The sequence below is a fragment of the Ursus arctos genome, unplaced genomic scaffold (genome assembly GCF_023065955.2).
Source record: "Ursus arctos isolate Adak ecotype North America unplaced genomic scaffold, UrsArc2.0 scaffold_20, whole genome shotgun sequence".
NCBI classification, from domain to species: Eukaryota; Metazoa; Chordata; class Mammalia; order Carnivora; family Ursidae; genus Ursus; species Ursus arctos.
The window spans coordinates 25,395,247-25,419,709 of record NW_026622875.1 but is presented as its reverse complement, the minus strand read 5'-3'; the positions used below and the strand labels follow the sequence as shown (position 1 = coordinate 25,419,709).

At 39.9% G+C, this 24,463-nt stretch overlaps 1 protein-coding gene across 2 annotated transcripts in view; it reads left to right on the top strand.

Annotated features, from left to right (window-relative positions):
- The first annotated feature begins 8,971 nt into the window (after nucleotides 1–8,971).
- Nucleotides 8,972–24,463, top strand: part of IL20RB (interleukin 20 receptor subunit beta) — a 42,444-nt gene continuing 26,952 nt past the window's right edge. For both annotated transcript variants that reach the window (XM_026497099.4, XM_057315876.1), the window contains exon 1: nucleotides 8,972–9,800. In XM_026497099.4, coding sequence (XP_026352884.2) covers nucleotides 9,503–9,800 — 298 coding nt within the window. In that variant the 5' untranslated portion in view covers nucleotides 8,972–9,502. The remainder of the gene's footprint in view (nucleotides 9,801–24,463) is intronic.

Genomic DNA, 24,463 nt, shown 5'->3' with positions numbered 1-24,463 from the left:
CATTTGATATGCTTGCTTTTTCTCCATCTTTCTCCCCCAGTCTTCCTTTAAAAAAATTTTTTTTGTTTAAAAAAAAAAAGCAATTAATCTTTGTACATAGACGTGAACTGTATTTTTAGCAAACCCCACTGAGCTTATGTTAAGGATTTTGAGAAAGCAGCTAGGAATGGAGTAGCACTGGATTGCACATTTCTGTGCCATAATTAGATTTATAATAACTAGAGAGTTCCCAGATAGCCCACATGACCATTTTAACAAGTGCTGCATTTACTCATCTTCCACGAGGCAAAAGAGTTGGGCATCTGATTATTCAATAAAACAAAGCTTGAACAGTATCCAGGAGGTGAGGCAGGCAAACCAGGCTGTCAGAACTCTTCCACTTGTTAAATCAGACAAGAGAAAATGTATTCCACGCAGTTATATAAGAGGTGTCATCACTCGTCTTTTCTTTTTCTGTTGCCACATTTTTTCTTCTTTCAGATATCCTATAGTTTCTCAAGTCCTTCTTTAGTCCCTCTCCTATGCATGCACAGGTGGGCTGCAAATGCCAGGTAGTTGATGAGCCAGTAATACTGTGCTCTTATTATACTGGGATGAAAACCTCACTGGGAACTATGGAATTTTGTACTTAAAACATTTTATCAATTTTTGTAGTCTTTTTTTTTTTTTTTAAGATTTTATTTATTTATTTGACAGAGACAGCCAGTGAGAGAGGGAACACAAGCAGGGGGAGTGGGAGAGGAAGAAGCAGGCTCCTAGCAGAGGAGCCTGATGTGGGGCTCGATCCCAGAACGCTGGGATCACGCCCTGAGCCAAAGGCAGACGCTTAACGACTGCACCACCCCAATTTTTGTAAAGTCTTAAACCAACCCTTACCTCAATGACTGTTTTTATAAACACAAATTTTACTTGAAGCAATTTTCTTCAGAACTAGAACAACCTTAGAAAACATCTGCATAGCTAGCAAGTAGCAGGACTTGCATTAGAAACCAGGTTTCCTTATTCCCAGTCTGGCACATTCTGTTTGGTGACACGCTGCCATCTGTGTGCTTGTTTTATTTAGACTAAGAGTTCTGGGGGTAGACTGGGTGACTCATTTGAGTGTCCAACTCTTGGTTTTGGCTCAGATCATGAGCTAAGGGTCGTGGGCTCGAGGCCTGCATTAAGCTCTGCACTCAGCAGGGTTTCTGCTTGGGATTCTCTCCCTCCTCTTATGCTTTCGTTCTCTCTCTCCCTCTCTCTCTCTCTCACTCTCTAAAATAAGTCTTAGATTTAAGAAAACAAACTAAGAGTTCTGGGAAGGGCAGATTTACAGAAATTTTCTTCCACATATGAGGAGACACTTAGCCACCAATTTACACACAGATAACACATATAAGCCTGCCCACCCCACTTCTATAAATAACTTCTCCAAAGTTTTGGAAGAAGTTATTTGAGAACTTTATATAAGTTCAGTAATGAAAGGATGTTGTTGCAGTATCAGTTGGTCATAGGTCCTTAGGATTCAGCTGAATATGTATGAACACATACAATGTTTCTTTTACTATACACAGTAATAGGTACCTAGCACAATTAAAGACAGTGTCGCAGATATATCACTAAAAACAGGAAGGCTAACTAATCCATTGTTATAGCTTTCAGATGAGCAACCTGGGTTGGTAGAAAAAGGCCGTCCTTACAGATGTATGGCACAGAAATTATCTCCAGCTTTAATGCTCTCATTCTGTCTTCTAATCCAGAGATTGCAAAAAAGGGGCACTAACTGTCGGTGTAGGTACTTTTGTGAGAATTAGGAAAAGGCACCTCCTACCCTCCACCCCTTGCCCCAACGCACAACCAGGCTTTTTCCTTACAGGAAAGTCCAAATTTCACCACTGCCCCTCTCCCGCATCTTGGCCAGGTGCCCTGTTCAGGGTACAACCAAATAGGAATACAGTTCAGCCCACACAGTACAAAAAAAGTAATTGTTCACATTTAAAAATTGGGGAATTTCACATAAAATTTGGAGTTTTGGTTTCCCCTGAATAATTAGCTGACAGTACTGGAGTTGAATTCCCACAAGGTGACTGTTGGATAGAACCTAATGTGAATGGTCCCCTATGTTTACTAATGTACATGGTTAAAAGAAAATTGTAAAAGTCTCCTTTCCAACTCTTACCTCCCTAGTTCACATCTCCAGATGCAGTTGTTGTTAGTCCCTATCTTCCCTGTAACGTGGAGGAATTTTGGGTTAGAATCTGGAAACTGTTACTTTTCAGAAACATGCAGATGTAATATCCAAATCAAGTTAGGAATGTAGCATTACAACATGATTCAACGTTTCCTCTTTAATATTTTGCTCTAAGATAAGGGGCCCTTTGTATTCTTGTGTAGGTAGGTAGGTAGGTAGGTAGATAGATAGATAGATGGCTTCACAACTGTAGTCACTTTTTTCTTAAAGGACATTTGATATAAGAGAGATGACCTCTTCATTTTATGTTCTGAACAGCATCCTGTGGACTTTTTAAAAAATGCAACATTACTGCTGGGGAAAACCATTATTTGATTCTACTGTGAAGCAAGGTAGGAATCTCCTGTCTTCTGATAAGCTAGTTCTATTGGTTTAGCAAGTTTATATGACTCAACTGTCATCTTCTAAACACATGCAGACCAGCATGCTATGCAGACTCCACACCCTAATTTCTTGCTGTTACATGACCTAAACCAAGTGACCAAGGAACCGAAATACATTTTTCTAGTTTACCATCGAGGTGTTTTCTGATCTGAAAGTATACAGTTTGCCACGACTTTTTTGTTTAATGAGTAGAACCTAAATTGAGTGTTGTGAGGTTTTGAAGAACAGGAGTTTCAGTTGTAGTCGGCCATGTTCACGGAGGTAAATTTTTTAAACCAAAGTGTCTTTTTAAGATTATGTTTGCTGGCCAGAGCACTTTCATTATCAAATATTTCAGAATTGGCCTGTTGCTCACACAACAAATGTTTGACTTAGCACAAACATTTAATTTATCTACTGGCCTGGCTGATTTTTAAATGTTTCACTCAAATTACTTTTTAAGCTGTTTTCAAGGCTAGGTAAAACTGGGCTCAGTATTTTGGAATAATATAAATTTCATTTGTACTTATAACTACAGAAGACAAAGAGTAGTCAGTTTCCTTTTTTCCATGTTTTCTGGTACCTTTTGAAATAATAATGACTTTCAAACAGGAAAACAAACATAAATAGACAATTAAAAATAGACATCTAAGATAAAGATACCTAGTTGCTTTAAATAAATCTCTGGGCTGACTGAAAGAAAATTTGTATCTGAGACTATGTAGAAAAGTTGCAGATTGCCTTTGGGTAATTATGGAGACAGTTGGGTTCCAGAGTGAGACTGAAGTGTTGTCTGTTTCAGTGGAATGATTATTGAATTGATTTGTAATCCCTGAAGAAGCATGTTGTTTCTAAGAACGTGTAATGCCAAATTTTACTTGTTTAGATACGTTCTCTAGACTATGGAAAGATGAGGATAAGGGAGATGTTACAGAAAACAAATACTGATTTCCTCAGGGCATATGCTAATCACTTGGTGCCAAGATGGAAAGAGTATTATTTGAAATGTTATATCTATATGTGTGATTGTGTGTCAGTGTTTAGCTTTTGGAGATATGTATCCATCATCCAGCCATCCAACCAACTCACCTCAAATATTTGAATGCTCAGGTGTCAGAGTTCTGAGCTAGCAATATGATACTGAAGAAAACAGACAAAGCTGTCTAAAAGCTGTCATAAAATTTATATTGCTAGTGATGAGACACCTAACGAAGCGCTCTAAAGAAAGCATAGAGCAGCAGGTTGAGGAGGTTGAGAGTGAGGAGTGGGTGTTAATTTATATAGAGTGATCAAAGAGGCCTCTAATAAAAAAAAAAATTGACCTTTGAGCATATTGTGTATTCCACTTAATAGAATCACTGATGACTGACCAGGATTAAACCAGTGGCTGAGTGAAAATAACAGCAACCATAGCCATTTAAAAATTATACTACAATCTTCACTATTACAGAGCATTGTTTCTGGTTTTCATTTTTTTAAAATTAAATAAAATGGCATTTTAAGTATAGAACTTTTAACTCAAAGGGCTATTCTGAATAAAGTTTGATTCTCCATCTTAAGAGGAGTTGTTGGGGGATGTCACATTGGGGGAAAAAAATCCGTTCTAACTACAGGAAGAAGAACTGTTTGACAAAGTTTTTAATTGATCACACCCTAAGGAAAGAATTGAGGTTAAGGAAGGTTAAATTCCTAGTGCTCTGCACTGGTGGCCAGACAATATAAACTAGGGAGGAAACTGAAAAGTATATTCAGAGGAGGTGAAAAAAGGGCGACAAGAACCCTGAAAACTAGAGCTTGAAAGTGGAAATTACATCTGGAGCAGACTCAGTGGAAGCAGGAATTAGAAGAGCATAAGACAAGGGGAATTCCCTGTGTTACTTCCCAAAAAAGAAAGAAGGAGGGAGGGGAGGGGAAGGATTGAGACTGGATTACAATTGTCCGATGTGCTAAAAACACAGGACATAGATATTTAGGAATCTTGGTAAAGGGAAGGGAATTCTGTGCTAAGTAGGGCAAGGAATGGTTATTGGGATGGAGTAATTGACCATGTATTCCATGCCAGGGCACCAGGACCTATCCTGCACTTGCACAACCCTAAGAGTGGTGGTCTCAAATTTTGTGCCCTACTGCCCCTCCTTGCTTCATTCTAGTCCCAGCCCCATGAGCTCAGAGAGCTTAGGAATCTCTTCTTTGATCATTAACCTCCTTATCCTTCCCCACTGCCTCTTTACCTTTCCATAAAAACCTTTTCTCTCCTTGCTTTTTTTCCCCATAATTAAATATCAAATACTTAAGTGGCAACTAGTGTAAATGGGAAAGAAAATTCTTATTTCTAGACTATACTTGCTTATAGTAGGAAATAGGTCCATTCTTCCAGCAGTTCATCTTCAGACGTAGATGATCCTTCAGCTCTGGAAAGCAGTAGAAACTAACCCGAGAAGTGCAGGAAACATGTTAGAGAATAGTTTGGTTTGGGCATGTTGCAATCAAGAGACCACAACCAGCTGGTGAGAAGGTATAGAAAGAAGAACCCCAAAGCCAGAAGAGGAAGGCAAGATCAGAGTGGGAGTGTCTAGGCAAGGGTAGGAGCTGGAAGGTGAGGCACAACCCTCCAGAAGTTCTCACCCAATGGCAGGCCCAAGCAGAGATGATGATCTGAGTTCCTTGAGTCATGAAGCAGTCCTGACAGGGACTGTCATTCAAAAGCTGTGGCAGGCAGGTAGCATTCCCCTTCAGTGACCCTTGAGGTGTGCTGAGTCTAAGATAGAGATTCTCCTTGCGGTGGCTTGTGAAAGCTCAGTAGTACTGCCTTGTCAGCATGGCAGATGGGCATCTTGACAGGAACCCATCCCCAAGTAGAGCTAACTATCCTAAGACCCAAGTTCTGTTGAACAACTCTCCTGCTTCCCCCATAGCATAAGTAAATGAGTGTTGTTCTGTCATTTTCTGTTTATGTACCTTTTCCTTTCCATCCTCAGTCTGTATTCCCTTTAACTTTTCGGTCCTTGAGCCTTGGCTCATGCCACTAGCCCAGTTGGAATGCTAAACTGAGTGCATCTCTCCTACCCAAATGTAAATTGGTAGATCCTTAGGATTCCATGTTGAGATTTATCTATTCCCTAAAACCTTTGCTAATCTCCGCGATCATTCACCCCACTGTGCTCCTCAGACACATCGTGGGGCAGTAAGGTGAGTGAAAAGGACTTGGAGTTAGGCAAACCTCAGTTGGAATTCCTGTCTCCATCCTTGACTAGCTCTGTGATGTACAGTAAATAAATTTCTTGGAGCCCCATGTCTTCATCTGAAAAGTTGGAAATCAAATCTGTTGTATAATATATGGAAATCTTTATAATTATGGAAAGCCTTTAGGGACAATTCCTGGCACATAGTAGATAACCAGTACACATTGACTTTCTATTGTTAGCTTTTAACATGTGGAAATTGTGCATAGAAATGGACTTAGGATAGAGGAATTAGGAAGCCAGGACTGGGAGAACAAAAGTAAAAGTGGGGACAGATGTTGAGGCCAGGATGCATGAAGCACTCCCAAGCTGGGGTGTGTCCAGACCCAAAGGCAGAGGGGGCCAGGATCAGAAGCTGGGAGAGCAGTGAGAGACTGTGTACAAGCAGCTGGTGACCAGAGGTCAGGGCACAGATGTGGCCACTGACTCAGTACTGGGATCAAGGAGAACATGCACCAAGTGTTCTTGACCATGATGTAGTAAAAAAATATACAGCTAATATTTACTATACACTTACTTTGCCAGATCCCATTCTAAGTATACCATCCTATTTTAAGATTTTATTTTTAAGTGATCTCTACACCCAGGGTGGGACTCAAACCCACAACCCCGAGATCAAGAGTTGCATGCTCCACTGACTGAGCCAGCCAGGGGCCCCTGTATTTATTGTTAACATTAATATAACAAATGGTTAATACAGCATTTGTGAAGACTACTGTGTTCTTGGCCCTGGGCTAATTGTGTTTTGTCTGTATTCTTTATTCCACAACTATTATGTAAGACATCATCTATTTTGTAAATGAAAAAATGAGGCTCATGAAGTTGCTTTCTTCCCATTCACATCAAAGGAGTGTACTACTTTTCCTATCCACTCCTCAGCCTACAACTATCTATCTGATGAGCCAAGTTCTCCACTGAAACTCCTCTTACTGAGATTACAAATGGCTTTGCAGGTACTAAATCCAGGGGACATTTTTCAGGGATCAACTCAGTGACTCTTCTGCACTCCTCCTTGATGATTTCCCCATTCTTCACCATTTTTAGGACTACAGTTTGTTCCAGGGCTACCTCTCTGACCTATTTTTTCCTCTCTATATCTCCATTTCTTTTTTCTTGTGCCGGTTCTTCTATGTAGGTCTTCTCCAGGAACACATCCATATATCTCTTTAATCTACATAGTCTCCTTGCATGTTCTCACCCACTTCCTGGTCTCTGCTACTGCTGGAACGCTGAAGGTAGGGGAAATGGTGCCATACCCTTGACACCCATAGATTTGGGACAAAGATCTTTAACATACTTGAGACTGCTGCTCTCCATATAAGCGTGTCAAATTGAAGTGTATCAAGGTGAACACATGGAACCTTCTGTACCACCCCCAACCCTACCTAGCCTGACCTCATCTCTCCCTCCTCCTTTCCATTATTTTGATTGAGGTGCTGCCATCCACCCATTTACTCAAACCTAGAACCTGAAAGTCATGTTTGCCTCCTTCTCCACCCTCCTAATCCACTCTGGATCTAAGAGCTATCAATTCTATCCATCTTTTGAATTTAGTCACTTCCTTCTACAGACCTAGGACAGCCTAGTGGAAGCCAACAGTATCTCTCACCTCACTGACCAACAAAGTTTATTCCTTGCCCTCCTACCTCCAGTTTTGTCCCTTCCACTGTTTTCTCCACTCTAGTCAAACTTTTTAAAGCTCCAATGCAGGGAATAACATGATAAGATTTGAGCTTTTAACCCCTCCTTTGACCTTTATTGCTCGCAGTATACTCTAACTTCCTCAACAAAGCATTTAAAGTTGTCTGGAATCCTGGATCTGTCTACCTTTGAGCCTCATTTCTTGCCACCCAATCTTGCTCTCCAGTCGAAGGAAATTTCCTGTGGCTTCCTAAGTACACCTTGCTTGGCTAATTTTTTTCAGCATTTAACATTCAGCTTAAAAGTCACCTCTTTCAGGAAGACTTCTCTAATCCCCCAGGCTAGGTTAGGTATTTCTCCTTAATGCTCCTATATTCCTTTGTGGATATTTCTGTCACTTTATCTTCAATATTGATTTATGATTATTACCATACCTATCTTCTCCACTAGTTGAAAAGTTCTTGGTTTAAGGCAGGGACTGTTGAATTCCCAGATTCTAGTATACAGTAGGCCTTTAGTGAGTATTTGTTGAATGAATAAATAAGTGATTAACTTTCCCAAAGGTTATAATGCAAATAGGTTCTGAAACAAACGAAAATCTGTGGCACTCTAAAACCCATGTTCTCCCGCTCATGCATCCCACTAATGCTTACATCAAACAGTACAAAAAGATATACGGCACCCAAAAGGATTGAAAGCAGGGTCCCGAAGAGATGTTTGTACACCCATGTTCGTAGCAGCATTATTCACAATAGCTAAAAAGTGGAAGCAACTCAAATGTTCATTGATGGATGAATGAATGGATAAGCAAAACGTGGTATGTACATACAATGGAATATTATTTAGCTTTAGAAAGGAAGGAAATTCTGTAATATGCTATAATAAGGGTGAATCTTGAGGACATTATGCTAAGTGAAATAAGTCAGTCTTAGACAAGTAATTGCATGATTCCTTTTATATGAGATACTTAGTGTAGTCAGAATCATAAAGGCAGAAAGTATAATGGTGGTTGCCAGGGGCTAAGGGGAGGGGAGAATGGGGAGTTACTGTTTAATTGGTATAGAGTTTCAGTTTTACAAGGTGAAAAGATTTATAGGGACGGATGGTGGTGATGGTTGCACAACAATTTGAATATATTAATACCACTGAACTGTACACTGAAAAAGGTTAAGAAGGAAGTCAGAAAGACAAATACAATATGATTTCACTCATGTGGAATTTAAGAAACAAAACAGATGAACATGGGGGAAGGGAAGGAAAATAAAAGAAGAAGAGAACAGGGAAGCAAAGCGTAAGAGACTCTTAACTATAGGAAACAAACTGAGGGTTGCTGGAGAGGGGATGGGTGGAGGGATGGGGTAACTGAGTGATAGGTATTAAGGAGGGTACTTGAAGTAATGAGCACTGGGTGTTGTATGTAACTGGCGAATTGCTAAAATCTACCTCTGAAACTAACAATACAGTATATGTTAATTAAGTTGAATTTAAATAAATTTTTTAAATAAGAAGGTAAATTTTATGTTATGTGTATTTTACCAAAAAAAAAAAATGTTCAAAAAAAGCCCCCAAAGAAAGATATACTGCAAGGAGTCTTGGTCGTATTTTTCTCTTCCATCTTGCTGATTCCTACTCTCTCTGCTCCAAGGTAACCGATCTTGTTAGTTTCTGTATCTCCTTCCAAGTTTTCTTTTTGCAAATATAAGCAAATATAAAGCTATAATCTTCACCTTCTGACTTCTTAAAAGATATTCAAAAATTTTTTTTAACTTCTATATTTTTTCTGGAGTATGTTGCAAAAGGAGCTAGTAAGTCCCCAGCTTGAATGAACTCACAAGATGGAGACTCAGAAGAGGATAGCTATTTGAGGAGAGGGTAAAATAATCTTGCTATCTCACCACCAGTGAGGCTTCTAGGGACATCCAGGGTCCCCCAGGATACAGCCTTGATGAGCTATCTTTCCTAGGCAGATTTCTCAAGCTCCTCAGAGTTAGTTTTTCTCTGGAACTCTCCTAGGCCACTCCCTCTGATGCAATACTGGGTTTGGACAGAAAGGGGGGAGCTGCATAGCCCGCCCCTTCTGAGCCGTCTGGGCTGCCTCCTTTTTCTAGAACAATTCAGTCTTCAGGGCAGCTCAGACCTCAGCTCCAACATCTGCATTCTGAAGCAAGGATGGCTGAGATGGACTGAATGCTTCATTCTGGAAGGAAACTATGTCCCAGGTCGAGCTGAATCTGCCAACACAGACCCTCTTGTGGTTTTAGAAGAAATCTTGACAAGTCTTATCATGTGGTTTTTCTACGCCTTGATTCCTTGTTTACTCATAGGTAAGAATGAATTAGAATATAGTCAATAGCTTGGGATTCAAATATAGGTTAAGAAGGTGAAAAATACTTTAGCAGAGTTTGGAATTTAAGTATACGTGTAGAACATCTTATGTCTGTTTTTAAAAAGGTTTCTCACGTCTTAAACCTTCATCCCCACTCTCAAAGCAAAAGCCTACATTCTGTTTGGAAATCTCTTTCCTAATGATCACAGAACAAATTGGAAAGATTAAAGTATCAAAACAGTCTAAAGATAGCAGAGCTCCATGCATTTTATTATTTATCTCCTCTGATTTTAAAAGGAACAACATGGTTATCTTGGTCATTCTGTGTGTGCCTTGGAGATGTTAACTGTAAGGACAGGTTAAAGTAAAATAAAGATTCTAACAGAATATACATGAATAAAAAGGCTTAATTTGCAACCTTAATATTGGGTATAAGACTTATAAAAATTGGATTTCTCTGGTCACTGCAGAAAAAGTAGTTAGGTACTCCATAGCATTTAAAAAATTTTGGTTTGGGGCATTTTCCCTACCAGTAAGATTACATAATTTTCTCTGCTCCACTCCTGGCTGCTTGTACCTACATGCTTTGTTGTTCCAAAATTGAAGCTCCTTAGTCTTTGATGTTTCTTCCTGCCAAAACACCTTCAAGAGAAATTTCTAATTTTAATGCTCCAAGGTACTGGGCACTTTGCAGTGTTTGTGGGAGCCTTGAGTACCTTGTCTTTTCTTTCTTTCTTTTTTTTATTTTAAACACTGAGGACTAATTGTTTTACTTTAAATCAGGCAACAGGGGCGCCTGGGTGGCACAGTCGTTAAGCGTGTGCCTTTGGCTCAGGGCTTGATCCCTGTGTTCTGGGATTGAGTCCCACATCAGGCTCCTCCGCTATGAGCCTGCTTCTTCCTCTCCCACTCCCCCTGCTTGTGTTCCCTCTCTCACTGGCGTCTCTATCTCTGTCAGGTAAATAAATAAAATCTTTAAAAAATAATAATAATAAATAAATCAGGCAACAAATTAGTCTAAAGCAATTTGCAAATGTTTAGAATTGTCTTTAACATCAAATTTATAGTGTCCCTTCCTAGCTCAAAAACCTTCTCAACTCCCGATTGCTCAGCACATGGCATTCAAGTCGCTGTTTGTTTCATGACCTAGCACATTCAGGCCTCAACCCTATTCTCCACTGCTTCTTGACAACAAATATGAACCACAGGTAGCTGCTGTCTTCACAATTGACCGGTAACACCCTCATTTCCTCCTCTCAGCTTTTATGATTGTTATTTCCTACCAAAGCACCATCTCAGTTCCTTTCCCCACTTCAAGCCCATACTCTCATTGTCATGTCGTTCCCTCCTCCTTTAGACTCTTCCCAGACTTCTCTTTCCTTTGACCCTTGACCCCACATACTCTGCTTAGGTGGGTTACTTCTCTTTCCTGTACTGGTCTGGACATCTTTTCTGGTGTCCTCACAGCTCCTAGCACAGGCTAATCATATTGGTTATTTGGTTAGTTAGCTGACTGACTAGCTGGTGAAACAACTTGCCAGAAGGGAGAAGTGGGGAGGCCAAATGAGAAGGGGAAGGCTAAGCATTTTTTTTCAGATTTTTTTTCCTTTTATTGAGGTATAATTGACATATAACATTATATTACTTTCAGGTATACACCATAATGATTTGGTATTTGTATATATTGCAAGACGATGACCATAATAAATCTAGTTAACATCCATCACCATACATAGTTATGTAACCGAACAAACGTGAGTTGGCTCCTTGGTGAGTCAGAAACTGCACCAACTTAATTTGTTGCACAAAGAAAACTTTTATTTGCCGCAAATACGGAGATCACAGCAAATGGCTTCCAAAGTGGTAACTCCCCCAGGTGGATGGGTTCCTTTTGTTTAGAGTTAGAATGAATAATTTGGATAGGAAAGCCCTGTCACCGGTGTGTAGAGGTGGGCGTAAGGGTGCATAGGCGCTTAAGGAGTTAGGCCTAGGCACACAGTGCTTGTTATGTAAATGTGGCGTGTGCTCCTCCTTGGGCGGGGATTTTAGTATTACAGTGAGGTAAAGGTAATTGCCAGTCATTCCAGACGTCACTCCATGGTCTGTCTGCACAGGCACTCGCCTGGAGTTGGGCTCAAACAGTCTGGGTGGTCTGGGGCAGTAGGAGCTGTTGTTAGGGCCATCGCCATCCCCTGCGGGTGGTTTTGGGTTTCATTTGCCTGAGTTAAGAGGTAAGCCAGAAAGAGAGCTTAAGGAAATATGTAAGACAAAGGTTAATGAATACAAGCAGGTGGGCAGTAAATGTCAGGTTTTGCAGTCTAGCTGGTGACAATCACACATTTTTTTTCTTGTGATGCAATACAGTGCTATTTAAATACTTTAAAATATGCAATACAGTATTAACTATAGTCACCATGCTGTACATTACATCCCCAGGACTTACCTATTTCACTTAAAACTGGAAATTGGTACCTTCTGACTCCCTTCCCCCATTTTTAAATTTGACATTTTCTTCAGTGAAGCTGTCCAGTCTTTTAAGCCCTTCCTGAAAACACCTATTTCAAACAGACCTGGAAATGAGTGTGCTCTTCTGCCACCAATAAACCTATACAGAAAAAAACAAAAACAAACCAGTAGTGGAAGCCGCAAGGATGTCCGTGCGAGGGACTTGTGTGAGTTTTGATTCCATTGCCTGCTAGCTCAGTGACTATATCATGCAACTTCATTTTCCTCATCAGTGAAATGGTTAAAAATAAAATAGCCACCTTGAGATTGGGAGGTGTTTTAATTAAATGAGATGCTGCAAACGAAAGCACTCTGAAGACGTCAACATGCGCCACCCCCATGTTAATTATTATTATCTGTGGGTTGCATAAGCAGATGGTGTTGTCAGCAAATAATTGCTTTAACTGAGTTTGCCTTTGTGCAGTTTTGACCATTTCCTCTGGTTGATGTAGGTGATTGCAATGAATTCTGCAAATTCTAAATGAACTTCTATTAGTTACTCTAGATCCCTGGACAGATGGGTAGAAGTTCTTGCTCACCTTTATAGAATTCATTTGCCTTGCCCTGTCCCTTCCAAATAATAGTGTGTGACTCAGGAAACTGATCCCTACTACTACCACCACCACCACCACCACCACCACTCCCACTACTGCTACTGCCACTTCTAGTACTACTACTACCACTACTACTACTACCACCACTACTACTACTACTGACAGCAACAATAACAACAGCAGCAACAGTCACAGTGGCTGTTTCGGAGCTCACACTGTGCTCTAGTTTAGCAAAAATGTTCTCTTGACTTCTCATAATCCTGCAAAGTAGGTGGTATTATCCCCATTTTACGTACTATGAAACAGAGATTCAGAGAGGTTCAGTAATTTGCCCAAATACATACATCTAGAAAGTGGGAGAATTGGGATTTGACTCTGGTTTGGCTGGTTCCAGGGCCCGTGCCCTCTGTATCTCTCTGCAGAAGAAGCTCACACACTGAAGCAGGTTAGGAGAAGGGAGCACAGAAGAAGTACAGGGAATAAAGATGCTGCTACCTTTTCTGAGCATTTGCTCTAAGGACTGTTGGAGGTAGAAGTGGCAGAAGGGGACCCAAATGAGGGGAGCTGGCAGTATACCCAGTGGGAGGAAGTCAGCATTGGCATCATTCTAGGGAGGAGATACAAGGATTTCTGTTTGGAAAATTTGCCCAAGGGCTTTGCAGTGGGCAGCCTTTACTTAGCAGCAAAAATGTCTAATGTACGATAGATAGGGGATTAGGAAAAAAGAAGTCAGGCTGAGGCTAATTTCACTAAGGGAGTCAAGACCTGATTCACTTATTTAGTTGTCATTCATTTGGCATTTCTGGTACCTTCTATGTGCCGGGGTTCTGGGCTTGGGGGCTGATTATAGAAGAATGAATTTGTGTCCCTTGTCTTCAGGGAACATAAGAGCCTGCTGGGAAATATATTTAAGTCTTTGGCGTTTGGGAATTTACCATTATAGTTTCAACTATCCTTTGGCAATGCGAGGTAAGGTCTGCATTAGTGGTACTCAGTCTCAAATGCGCATTGCAATCACCTGGGGAGCTTTCAAAACTATAAATGCCTGGGTTTCACAGCCAGAGATTCTGACTTAATTAATCTAGGGTGGTTCTTGGGCATTGGAATTTTTCAAAACTCTCTGGCTGGGACTCCTTAGAGAAGTGAATTATTCCAGGACTGGGCTGAGAAAATGCAAGACGAGTCTAGAGCATTTGTGGTAAGTAAGAAAGTACTCAAAAAAGGATAGAGTCCTAAATGAAATGAGTATCCTGGATTGGATCCCGGATTGGGAAAAGGAACATTTGTGGAAAAACACAAAATTCAAAGAAGTGTAGAGTTTGGTTAATGGTAATGTACCAATGTTGGTTTCTTAGTTTTGACAAATACTTCATGGTTATGTAAGATGTTAGTATTAGGGGAAGCTGGGTGAAGGATATGCAGAAACTCTGTGTACTGTCTGCAGTTTTTTCTGTAAATCCAAAATTATTCCAAAAATAAAAATTCTATTAATAAAAATAACATGAAAAAAGAGAGTGAGGAGTGGGAGTAAGTAAAAAGGACACAAGAACCAATCTGAAAGAGCTCCCAACGGCCAAAGCTGGGATAATTTGAATAACAAAGTAACAACAGAATAAAATAAATATTCATGACTCCATACTAATATAATTAGTTGTATGAGTGAATGAATGAATGAATGAATGAATGAGTGAATAAATAGTGGAGAAGGAACAGCTCTTCCTTACAGAATTCCAATTAATAGATAGAAAATCAGTTAATTAGAATACCACAGCAATAATTGTTGCAAATAATAGCCACTAGTAAGTGCTAAAATTAATGGATAAAAGTTTGAGAAGCAGAATATTCACATAGTGTCAAAGTGCATCCCCTAAGTTATTTATTAATTATAAAAGAGGAAATGGTAGCTTTTAGAATAGAGACACCACCTTAACCAAGTGACAAGGTTAATATCACCCATAATAAGACACTAACATCATGTACTCCCTGTGAATACATGCCAAAAATGTATTACTTCAGTCAAATGATGGGAAAGCATCAGACAAACTCAAATTAAGGAATATTCTACAAAACAACTGACTAGTACTCTTTTTTTAATTAACATAATATATTATTTGTTTCAGGGGTACAGGCCTGATATTCATCAATCTTATATAATACCCAGTGCTTATTATATCACATCTCCTTCCCGATGTCAATCACTCAGTTACCCCATCCCCCCACCCGCTCCCTCCAGCAACCCTCAGTTTGTTTCCTATGATTAAGAGTCTCTTATGGTTTGTCTCCCTCTCTGGTTTCGTCTTGTTTCATTTTTTCCTCTCTTCCCCTATGATCCTCTGCCTTGTTTCTAAAAATTCCACATATCAGTGAGATCATGTGATAATTATCTTTCTCTGATTGACTTATTTCACTTAGCATAATACCCTCCAGTTCCATCCATGTCATTGAAAATGGCAAGATTTCATTTTTCGATGGCTGTGTAATATTCCATTGTGTGTGTGTGTGTGTGTGTGTGTGTGTGCGCACGCCACATCTTTATCCATTCATCTGTCAATGGACATCTGGGCTCTTTCCATAGTTTGGTTATCGTGGACATTGCTGCTATAAACATTGGGGTGCAGATGCCCCTTCAGATCACAACATTTGTATCTTTGGGGTAAATATCCAGTAATGCAATTGCTGGGTTGTAGGGTAGCTCTATTTTCAACTTTTTGAGGAACCTCCATCCTGTTTTCCAGAGTGGGTGCACCAGCTTACATTCCCACCAACAGTGTGGGAGGGTTCCCCTTTCTCTGCATCCTCACCAACATCTGTTGTTTCCTGACTTGTTAATTTTAGCCATGCTGACTGGTGTGAGGTGGTATCTCATTGTAGTTTTGATTTGTATTTCCCTGATGCCGAGTGATGTTGAGCACTTTTTCGTGTGTCTGTTAGCCATTTGTATGTCTTCTTTGCAGAAATGTCTGTTCATGGTTTCTGCCCATTTCTTGATTGGATTATTGTTCTTTGGGTGTTGAGTTTGATTAAGTTCTTTATAGATTTTGGATACTAGCCCTTTATCTGATTTATCATTTGCAAATATCTCCTCCCGTTCCATAGGTTGCCTTTTAGTTTTGTTGACTGTTTCCTTTGCTGTGCAAAAGCTTTTTATCTTGATGAAGTTCCAATAGTTCATTTTTGCCTTTGTTTCCCTTGCCTTTGGAGACGTGTCCAGCAAGAAGTTGCTGCAGCCGAGGTCGAAGAGATTGCTGCCTGTGTTCTCCTCAAGGATTTTGATGGATTCCTGTCTCACATTTAGGTCTTTCATCTATTTTGAGTCTGGTTTTGTGTATAGTGTAAGGAAATGGTCCAGCTTCATTCTTCTGCATGTGACTGTCCAATTTTTCCAGCACCATTTATTGAAGAGACTGTCTTTTTTCCACTGGATGTTTTTTCCTGCTTTGTCAAAGATTAGTTGACCATAGAGTTGAAGGTCCATTTTTGGGTTCTCTATTCTGTTCCATCGATCTATGTGTCTGTTTTTGTGCCAGTACCATACCATTTTAATGACTACAGCATAGTAATAGAGCTTGAAGTCCGGAATTGTGATGTCACCATCTTTGGTTTTCTTTCTCAATATTCCTCTGGCTATTTGGGGTCTTTTCTGGTTCCATACAAATTTTAGGATTATTTGTTCCAGTTCTGTGAAAAAAGTTGATGGTATTTTGATAGGAATTCCATTGATTGTGTAGATTGCTCTAGGTAGCGTTAGACATTTTAACAATATTTGTTCTTCCAATCTATGAGCATGGAATGTTTTTGCATTTCTTTGTGTCTTCCTCAATTTCATTCATGAGTGTTCTATAGTTTTCTGAGTACAGATCCTTTGCCTCTTTGGTTAGGTTTATTCCTAGGTATCTTATGGTTTTGGGTGCAATTGTAAATGGGATTGACTCCTTAATTTCTCCTCTCATTGTTGGTGTTTGGAAATGTAACTGATTTCTGTGCATTGATTTTATATCCTGCCACTTTACTGAATTCCAGTATGAGTTTTAGCAATTTTGGGGTGGAGTCTGTTGGGTTTTCCACATAGAGTATCATGTCATCTGCAAAGAGTGAGAGTTTGACTTCTTTGCCAATTCGGATGCCTTTTATTTCTTTTTGTTGTCTGATTGCTGAGGGTAGGACTTCTAGTACTATGTTGAACAGCAGTGGTGATAGTGGACATCTCTGTCACATTCCCGAATGTTCCATGTGCCCACATTTCTGAGAACGATCTTTGCTGTGGGTTTTTCATAGATGGCTTTTATGACATTGATGTATGTACACTGTGAAGAGTTTTAAACAAGAAAGGATGTTGTACTATGTCAAATGCTTTTACTGCATCAGTTGAGAGGTCATACGGTTCTTGTCCTTTCTTTTATTTATGTAGTATATCACACTATTGATTTGTGGATGTCGAACCTACCTTAAAGCCCAGGAATAAATCCCACTTGGTCGTGGTGAATAATCCTTTTAATGTACTGTTGGATCCTATTGTCTAGTATCTTGGTGAGAATTTTTGCATCCATGTTCATTAAGGATATTGGTTTGTAATTCTCCTTCTTGGTGGGTCTTTGTCTGGTTTTGGGATCAAGGTAATGTTGGCTTCATAAAAAGAGTTTGGAATTTTCCTTCCATTTCTATTTTTTGAAACAGCTTCAGAAGAATAGGTATTAATTCTTCTTTAAATGTTTGATAGAATTCCCCTGGGAAGCCATCTGGCCCTGGACTCTTGTTTGTTGGGAGATTTTGGATGACTGCTTCAAGTTCCTTGCTGGTTATGGATCTGTTCAGTTTTCTATTTCTTCCTGGTTCAGTTTTGGTAGTTTATATATCTCTAGGAATGCATCCATTTCTTCCAGATTGCCTAATTTGCCGGCATATAGTTGCTCATAATATGTTCTTATAATTGTTTATAGTTTTTCAATGTTGGTTGTGATCTGACCTCCTTCATTCATGATTTTATTTATTTGGGTCCTTTCTCTTTTCTTTTTGATAAGTCTGGCCAGGGGTTTATCAATCTTATTAATTCTTTCAAAGAGCCAGCTCTTAGGTTCGTTGATCTCTTCTACTGTTCTTTTGGTTTCTATTTCATTGATTTCTGCTTTAATCTTTATTATTTCTCTTCTGCTAGGTTTAGGCTTTATTTGCTGTTCTTTCTCCAGCTCCTTTAGGTGTAGGGTTAGATTGTGTATTTGAGACCTTTCTTGTTTCTTTTTTTTTTTTTTTTTTTGAGACCTTTCTTGTTTCTTGAGAAAGGCTCATATTGCTATATACTTCCCTCTTAGGACTGCCTTTTCTGCATTCCAAAGATTTTGAACAGTTGTGTTTTCATTTTCATTTGTTTCCATGAATTTTTTAACTCTTCTTTAATTTCCAGGTTGATTCTTTAGTAGGATGCTCTTTAGCCTCCATGTGTTTGAGTTCTTTGCAACTTTCCTCTTGTGATTGAGTTCAGTTTCAAAGCATTGTGATCCAAAAATATGCAGGGAATGATCCTAATCTTTTGATACTGGTTGAGACCTGATTTGTGACCCAGGATGTGATCTATTATGGAGAATGTTCCATGTGCCCTTGAGAAGAATGTGTATTCTTTTGCTTTGGGATGGAATGTTCTGAATATATCTGTGAAGTCGATCTGGCCCAGTGTGTCATTCAAAGCCCTTATTTCCCTGTTGATCTTCTGCTTAGATGATCTGTCCATTGCAGTGAGAGAGACGTTGAAGTCCCCTACTATTATTGTATTATTATTGATGTGTTTCTTTGATTTTGTTATTAATTGGCTTATATAATTGACTGCTCCCATGTTAGGGGCATAAATATTTAGTTATTAGATCTTCTTGTTGGATAGACACTTTAATTATGATATAGTGTCCTTCCTCATCTGTTATTACAGTCTTTGGTTTAAAATCTAATTTGTCTGATATAAGGATTGCCACCCCAGCTTTCTTTTGATGTCCATTAGCATGATAAATGATTTTCCACCCCCTCACTTTCAATCTGGAGGTGTCTTTGGGTCTAAAATGAGTCCCTTGCAGACAGCATATTGATGGGTCTTGCTTTTTTATCCAATCTGATACCCGGTGTCTTTTGATTGGGACATTTAGTCCTTTACATTCAGAGTAACTATTGAGATATATGAATTTAGTGCCATTGTATTGCCTGTAAGGTGACTGTTACTGTATATTGTCTCTGTTCCTTTCTGGTCTATGTTACTTTTGGTCTCTCTCTTTGCTTAGTGGACCCCTTACAATATTTATTGTAGGGCTGGTTTGGTGATCACAAATTCTTTTAGTTTCTGTTTGTCCTGGAAGCTTTTTATCACTCCTATTTTGAAGGACATCCTAACTGGATAAAGTATTCTTGGCTGCATATTTTTCTCCTTTCACACCTGAATATATCATGTCGGTCCTTTCTGGCCTGCCAGGTCTCTGTGGATAGGTCTGTTGCCAATCTAAAGTTTCTACCCTTGTAGGTTACATGCCTCTTGTCCCAAGTTGCTTTCAGGATTTTCTCTTTGTCTCTGAGATTTGTAAGTGTCACTACTATATGTCGGGTGTTGAGCTATTTTTATTGATTTTGAGGGAGTTCTCTGTGCCTCCTGGATTGTGATGCCTGTTTTCTTCCCCAGATTAGGGAAATTCTCCATTATAATTTGCTCCAAAATGCCTTCTGCCCCTCTCTCTCTTTCCTCTTCTTCTGGGATCCCAATTATTCTAATACTGTTTTGCTTTATGGTATCACTTATGTCTCAAATTCTCCCCTCATGATCCAGTAGTTGTTTATCTCTCTTTTTCTCAGCTTTATTCTCCATTATTTGGTCTTCTATATCACTAATTCCCTCTTCTGCCTCCTTTATCCTAGCACTTAGAGCCTCCATTTGTTATTGCATCTCATTAATAGCCTTTTTGATTTTGACTTGGTTAGATTTTAGTTCTTTTATTTCTCCAGAAAGGGATTCTCTAGTGTTTTCTATTTCGAGCCCAGCTAGTATCTTTATAATCATTATTCTGAACTCTAGTTCCGACATCTGACTTATGTCCATACTGATTGGTCCCTGGCAGTCAGTACTGCCTCTTGTTCTCTTTTCTGAGGTGAGTTTTCCCATTTTGTCATTCTGTCCAGAGAAAAACAGATGAACAAGAGAACAAAATACTAAAATGGCAACAATGACCCCAGAGAAATATACACTAAACAAATCAGAAGAGACCCAAAACTAGGAGGAAAAAAAAACACAAATATAATCAGACAGGTGAGCAGAATAGAGCAATTCACTGGATTCTGTGTGTATTTTGGTCTGTTTTTTAGAAAACTGGATCCCAAAGTTGTAAAGAAAGAAAAATTTATATATGTACAAAAATAAAATTAAATACAATAAAAGGATAGAATGTAACTGTACAAATGGAAATTAAAAGAAAAGAAAAAACAAAAGAGAAAGAAAACAACAACAATAATAATAATAAAAAAAAGGTAGGGATATAAACAGACAGGTGAACAGAACAGAGCAATACACTATCTCCTGAGTATATTTTGGTCAGTTTGTTAGAGGAAACTACATCTCAAATTGTAAAGAAAGAAACACTTATAAATACAAAATTAAATTAAATACACTGAAAGAATAGAATGTAACTATAAAGATGAACATTAAAAAGAATTTAACAAAACAAAAAGACAAAAAAAAAGAAGAAAAAAAAGAGAATATGATCAGGCGGGTGAATAGAACAGAGCCATACACTAGATTCTGGGTGCATTTTGGTCTGTTAGAAGAAACTGCATCCCAAAATTTTAGCAAAAGAAAAACATATATATAAACAAAAATAAGATTAAATACAATGAAGGGATAGAATGTAAATGTAAAAATTAAGATTAAAAAATTTAAAAAAAGTTGATAAAATAAGTTGGTTGGAAAAGGAAAGAAGAAAAATTAAAAAAAAAAAGAAAAAAAAAGAAAATTAAAATGATTAAAGTTGAAAGATTTAAGAATCATGGGAGAAAAGCCGTGAATTCTATGTGCTATATTCCCCTAGTACTGGAGTTTTGCAGTTCTCCTTGATGGGTAAACTTGGTCTTGGCTGGATGTTCTTGCTGATCTGGGGGAGGGGCCTGTTGCGTTGATTCTCAAATGTCTTTGCCCCAGGTGGAATTGCACCCCCCTTGCCAGGGGCCAGGCTAAGTCATCTGCTCCAATTTGTTCTCTGTAGCTTTTGTGCCCTGAAAGCTTTCCCACAGCTTTAGAGGATGAGAATAAAAATGGCGCCTCCCAGTCTCTGGTCCCTGGAGCGTTTCTATCTCAGGCACTCCACCCGCCTTTGAGTCTCCAAACCCGGCAGACTTCTGTGGCACGCTCCTCCCGGGGTAGGAAGGGGGATCTCACTGGTTCTGCAGCTTTTGGGCCCCTGCTCCAATAGCAGTGGCCCCACCGAGCCTCAAATCGCTGTTTATGGCGACCCCGAACTGAGAGGCCCCTGCTGGGCTCACTGTTTGCAGCTGGCTTTCCTGCTCTGATACCTGGGAGCTCTGTCGCACTCAGGCACCCTTGGTGTTCCTGTGACCCAGAGGATCCTGAGACAATGCTGTCCCAGCGAGGTTTCCACCCCTCCCCGCCCCCCCACCGCTTAGCCACCTGAGCTGTGTCCCAAACTGGAGCGGACTTCTAAAATTTCCGAGTTTGTGTACCTCCGCTCTCTCACTTGCCGGTAGCCAGCTGAGGGAGGCTCCCTCCCCACAAGGTCTGTCTTCGCCTGTATCACCTTGGATTCACTTCTCCGCATGTCCTACCTTGCAGAAAGTGGTCGCTTTTCTATTTGTAGAGTTGCAGCTGTTCTTTAATCTCCGGTTGAGTTCGCAGGTGTTGAGAATGATTTGATAGCTGTCTAGCTGAATTCCCGGGACCAGACGAAATTACAGTCTCCTACTCCTCCACTATCTTGGATTCCTCTCCCTGATTAGTACTCTTAAAGGTAAGGTTATAAAGACAAAGTCTGAGAACAGATTGGAGGAGACTAAATAGATATAACAAAATGTGGGCTCCTGGATTGGTTCCTGGGGAAAAAAGAAAGGACATTAAGGGAAAAACTGGTTACATTTAAATAAAGACTGAAGCTTCATTAATGATATGGTACCAATGTTAATATTTTAATTTTCATAATTATATTATGGTTATGTACATATGGAAGGCTGAAGTAGAGGGTATATGGGAGCTCTCTGTACTATTTGTGAAACTCTTCTCTAAGTCTGAAATTACTTTTTTTTAAGATTTATTTATTTGAGAGAGAATGAGAGCACGTGAATGAGTGGGGGGAGGGGCAGAGGGAGAGAATCTTTTAAGCAGACTACCGGCTGAGCAGGGAGACCATCATTGGGAGGCTCAGTGCCATGACCCTGAGATCATGACCCTAGCTGAAATCAAGAGCCAGATGCCCAACTGACTGAGTCACCCAGGTGCCCCTAAGTCTGAAATTATTTTAAAATAAAACTTAACCAGGGCGCCTGGGTGGCTCAGTTGGACTCTTGATTTCAGCCTTGGGCTTCGGGCTCAGTGTGTAGTCTGCTTGAGATTCTCCCTCTCCCTCTGCCTCTGCCACTCCCCCCACACTCTCTCTCTGTCTCTCAAAATAAATACATAAAATATTTTAAAAAATAAAATAAAATAAGACTTAACAAAACAAAACCATCTCCCTAGTGATTCTAATGGGCAGCCAAGGTTGAGAATGGACCCATGTTTCTCAAACTTTACTGTGCATATGAATTACCTGGGGATCTTGTTAAATTGCAGATTCTGGTTCAGTAAGACAGAGGTTGCAGCCTGACAGTCTGTATTTCTTTTTTCTTTCTTTCTTTCTTTTTTTTTTTTAAGATTTATTTGTTTATATGAGGGTGGTGGGAAGGACGGAGGGAAAGGGAGAGGATATTCCCCGTTGAGCCCGGAGCCCGACTCGGGGGACTGAACGCAGGACTTGGCCTCCCAACCCTGAGATCATGACCTTAGCTGAAATCAAGAGTCCGATGCTTAACTGACTGGGACACCCAGGTGCCCTGAGAGTCTGTATTACTAATAAGCTTCTGGGTAATGTGATGCTGCTGAATCAAAGCCTGTACTTTAAGACCATGAAGTATTCTGTCACTTTCCTGAGGCATGAATTTGTTTGCACACCTTTTGAAGCTGGTATGTAGGCACTAGTAACTCAAGCAGCAGGTGATGCCAGCAGCCTGCTTGGCAGCCATGTTGGTCTTTTCTTCTTCTGGTCACATACAAAGTAATTCTCTTGCAATAACTGACTATGTTTGAGGAAGGAATTTTAGCGCATAGCGTCAGTTTATAGTGCCAGTATCCTCTATAGTGCAAGCCCCATGTTACAGGCAGAAAAATGGTCCTCCCAAGATGTACATGCTCTAATTATTGGAACCTGTGATATGTTAGCTTCCATGGAAAAAGGAATTTACTGAGAGAGAGAAAGAGAGCATGAGCTATGGAGAGGGGAAAGGGTGGGGCAGAGGGAAAGGGAGAAGCAGGCCCTACTGAGCACGGAGCCCGATGTGGGGCTCTATCCCAGGACCCTGGGATCATGACCTGAACTGAAGGCAGATGCTTAACTGACTGAGCCATTCAGGTGCCCCTAGAAAAAGGAATTTTAAAGATGTGATTAATATTATGTATGGGACCTTGAGATGGAGAGATTATCCTGGATTATTATCAGAGTGGGCCCAATCTAATACACGAGTCCTTAAAAACCGAGAACCTTTTCTGGATGCAGTGAGAGAGATGGGAAGATAGAAGAGAAGGCAGGAGAAATTTGAAGCAAGAAAGGGACTCAATCAGCCATTATTGACATTGAAAATGGAGGACAAGGGGTTTGAGCAGGAAGGTAGGCGGCTTCTAGAAGCTGGAATGGCAAAGAAATAGATTCTTCCCTGGAGCTTCTAGAAGAAATGCAGTCCTGCCAACTCACAGGCCCCTGGAGACCTGTGTCAGACTTCTGGCCCGCAGAACTGTAATGTAATAAATCTGTGTTGTTTTACAAGATACTAAATTTGTGGTCATTTGTTTACAACAGCAGTAGAACACTTAATAGGCTGCAAGAGAGAGAGAGCTCAGCTTTGTGAATGAAGCTCTGTGCAAAATATGTTGCTTAGTTTTGCCCACGCTCAATCTTAATAGTCAGGTCACGGTCAGGAGGCTCAAGTCTCTCTTGGAAATACCACCAAAGAGGCTCCACCCAGTGATACTTCTTCACATCCTTGAGTCAGACTGCTAGAATGGGAACAATACAATGTTCTATAGAAACAAAAGCATAAATATTTACAAGGAACCAAAAAATTATACAGAGGGTTCCAGCTTCTCTCTCCAACTCTGTTGAGATCCCTCATCCAACATGGCTGAAGATATAATTGTTTCAAATTTTGTACCGTCCTCACTGTGGCTAATCTGTCGTTCCTGTTCACACTTCAAGTTTACCCTCTTCTTTCCCCTTGACTATACAGTTGAGCCTTGAACGGCACACCAATCCTGGTGCTATAAAAAATCCATTATAACATTTTTTTAGATTTTTAAAGAAGATTTTATTTATTAATTTTAGAGAGAGAG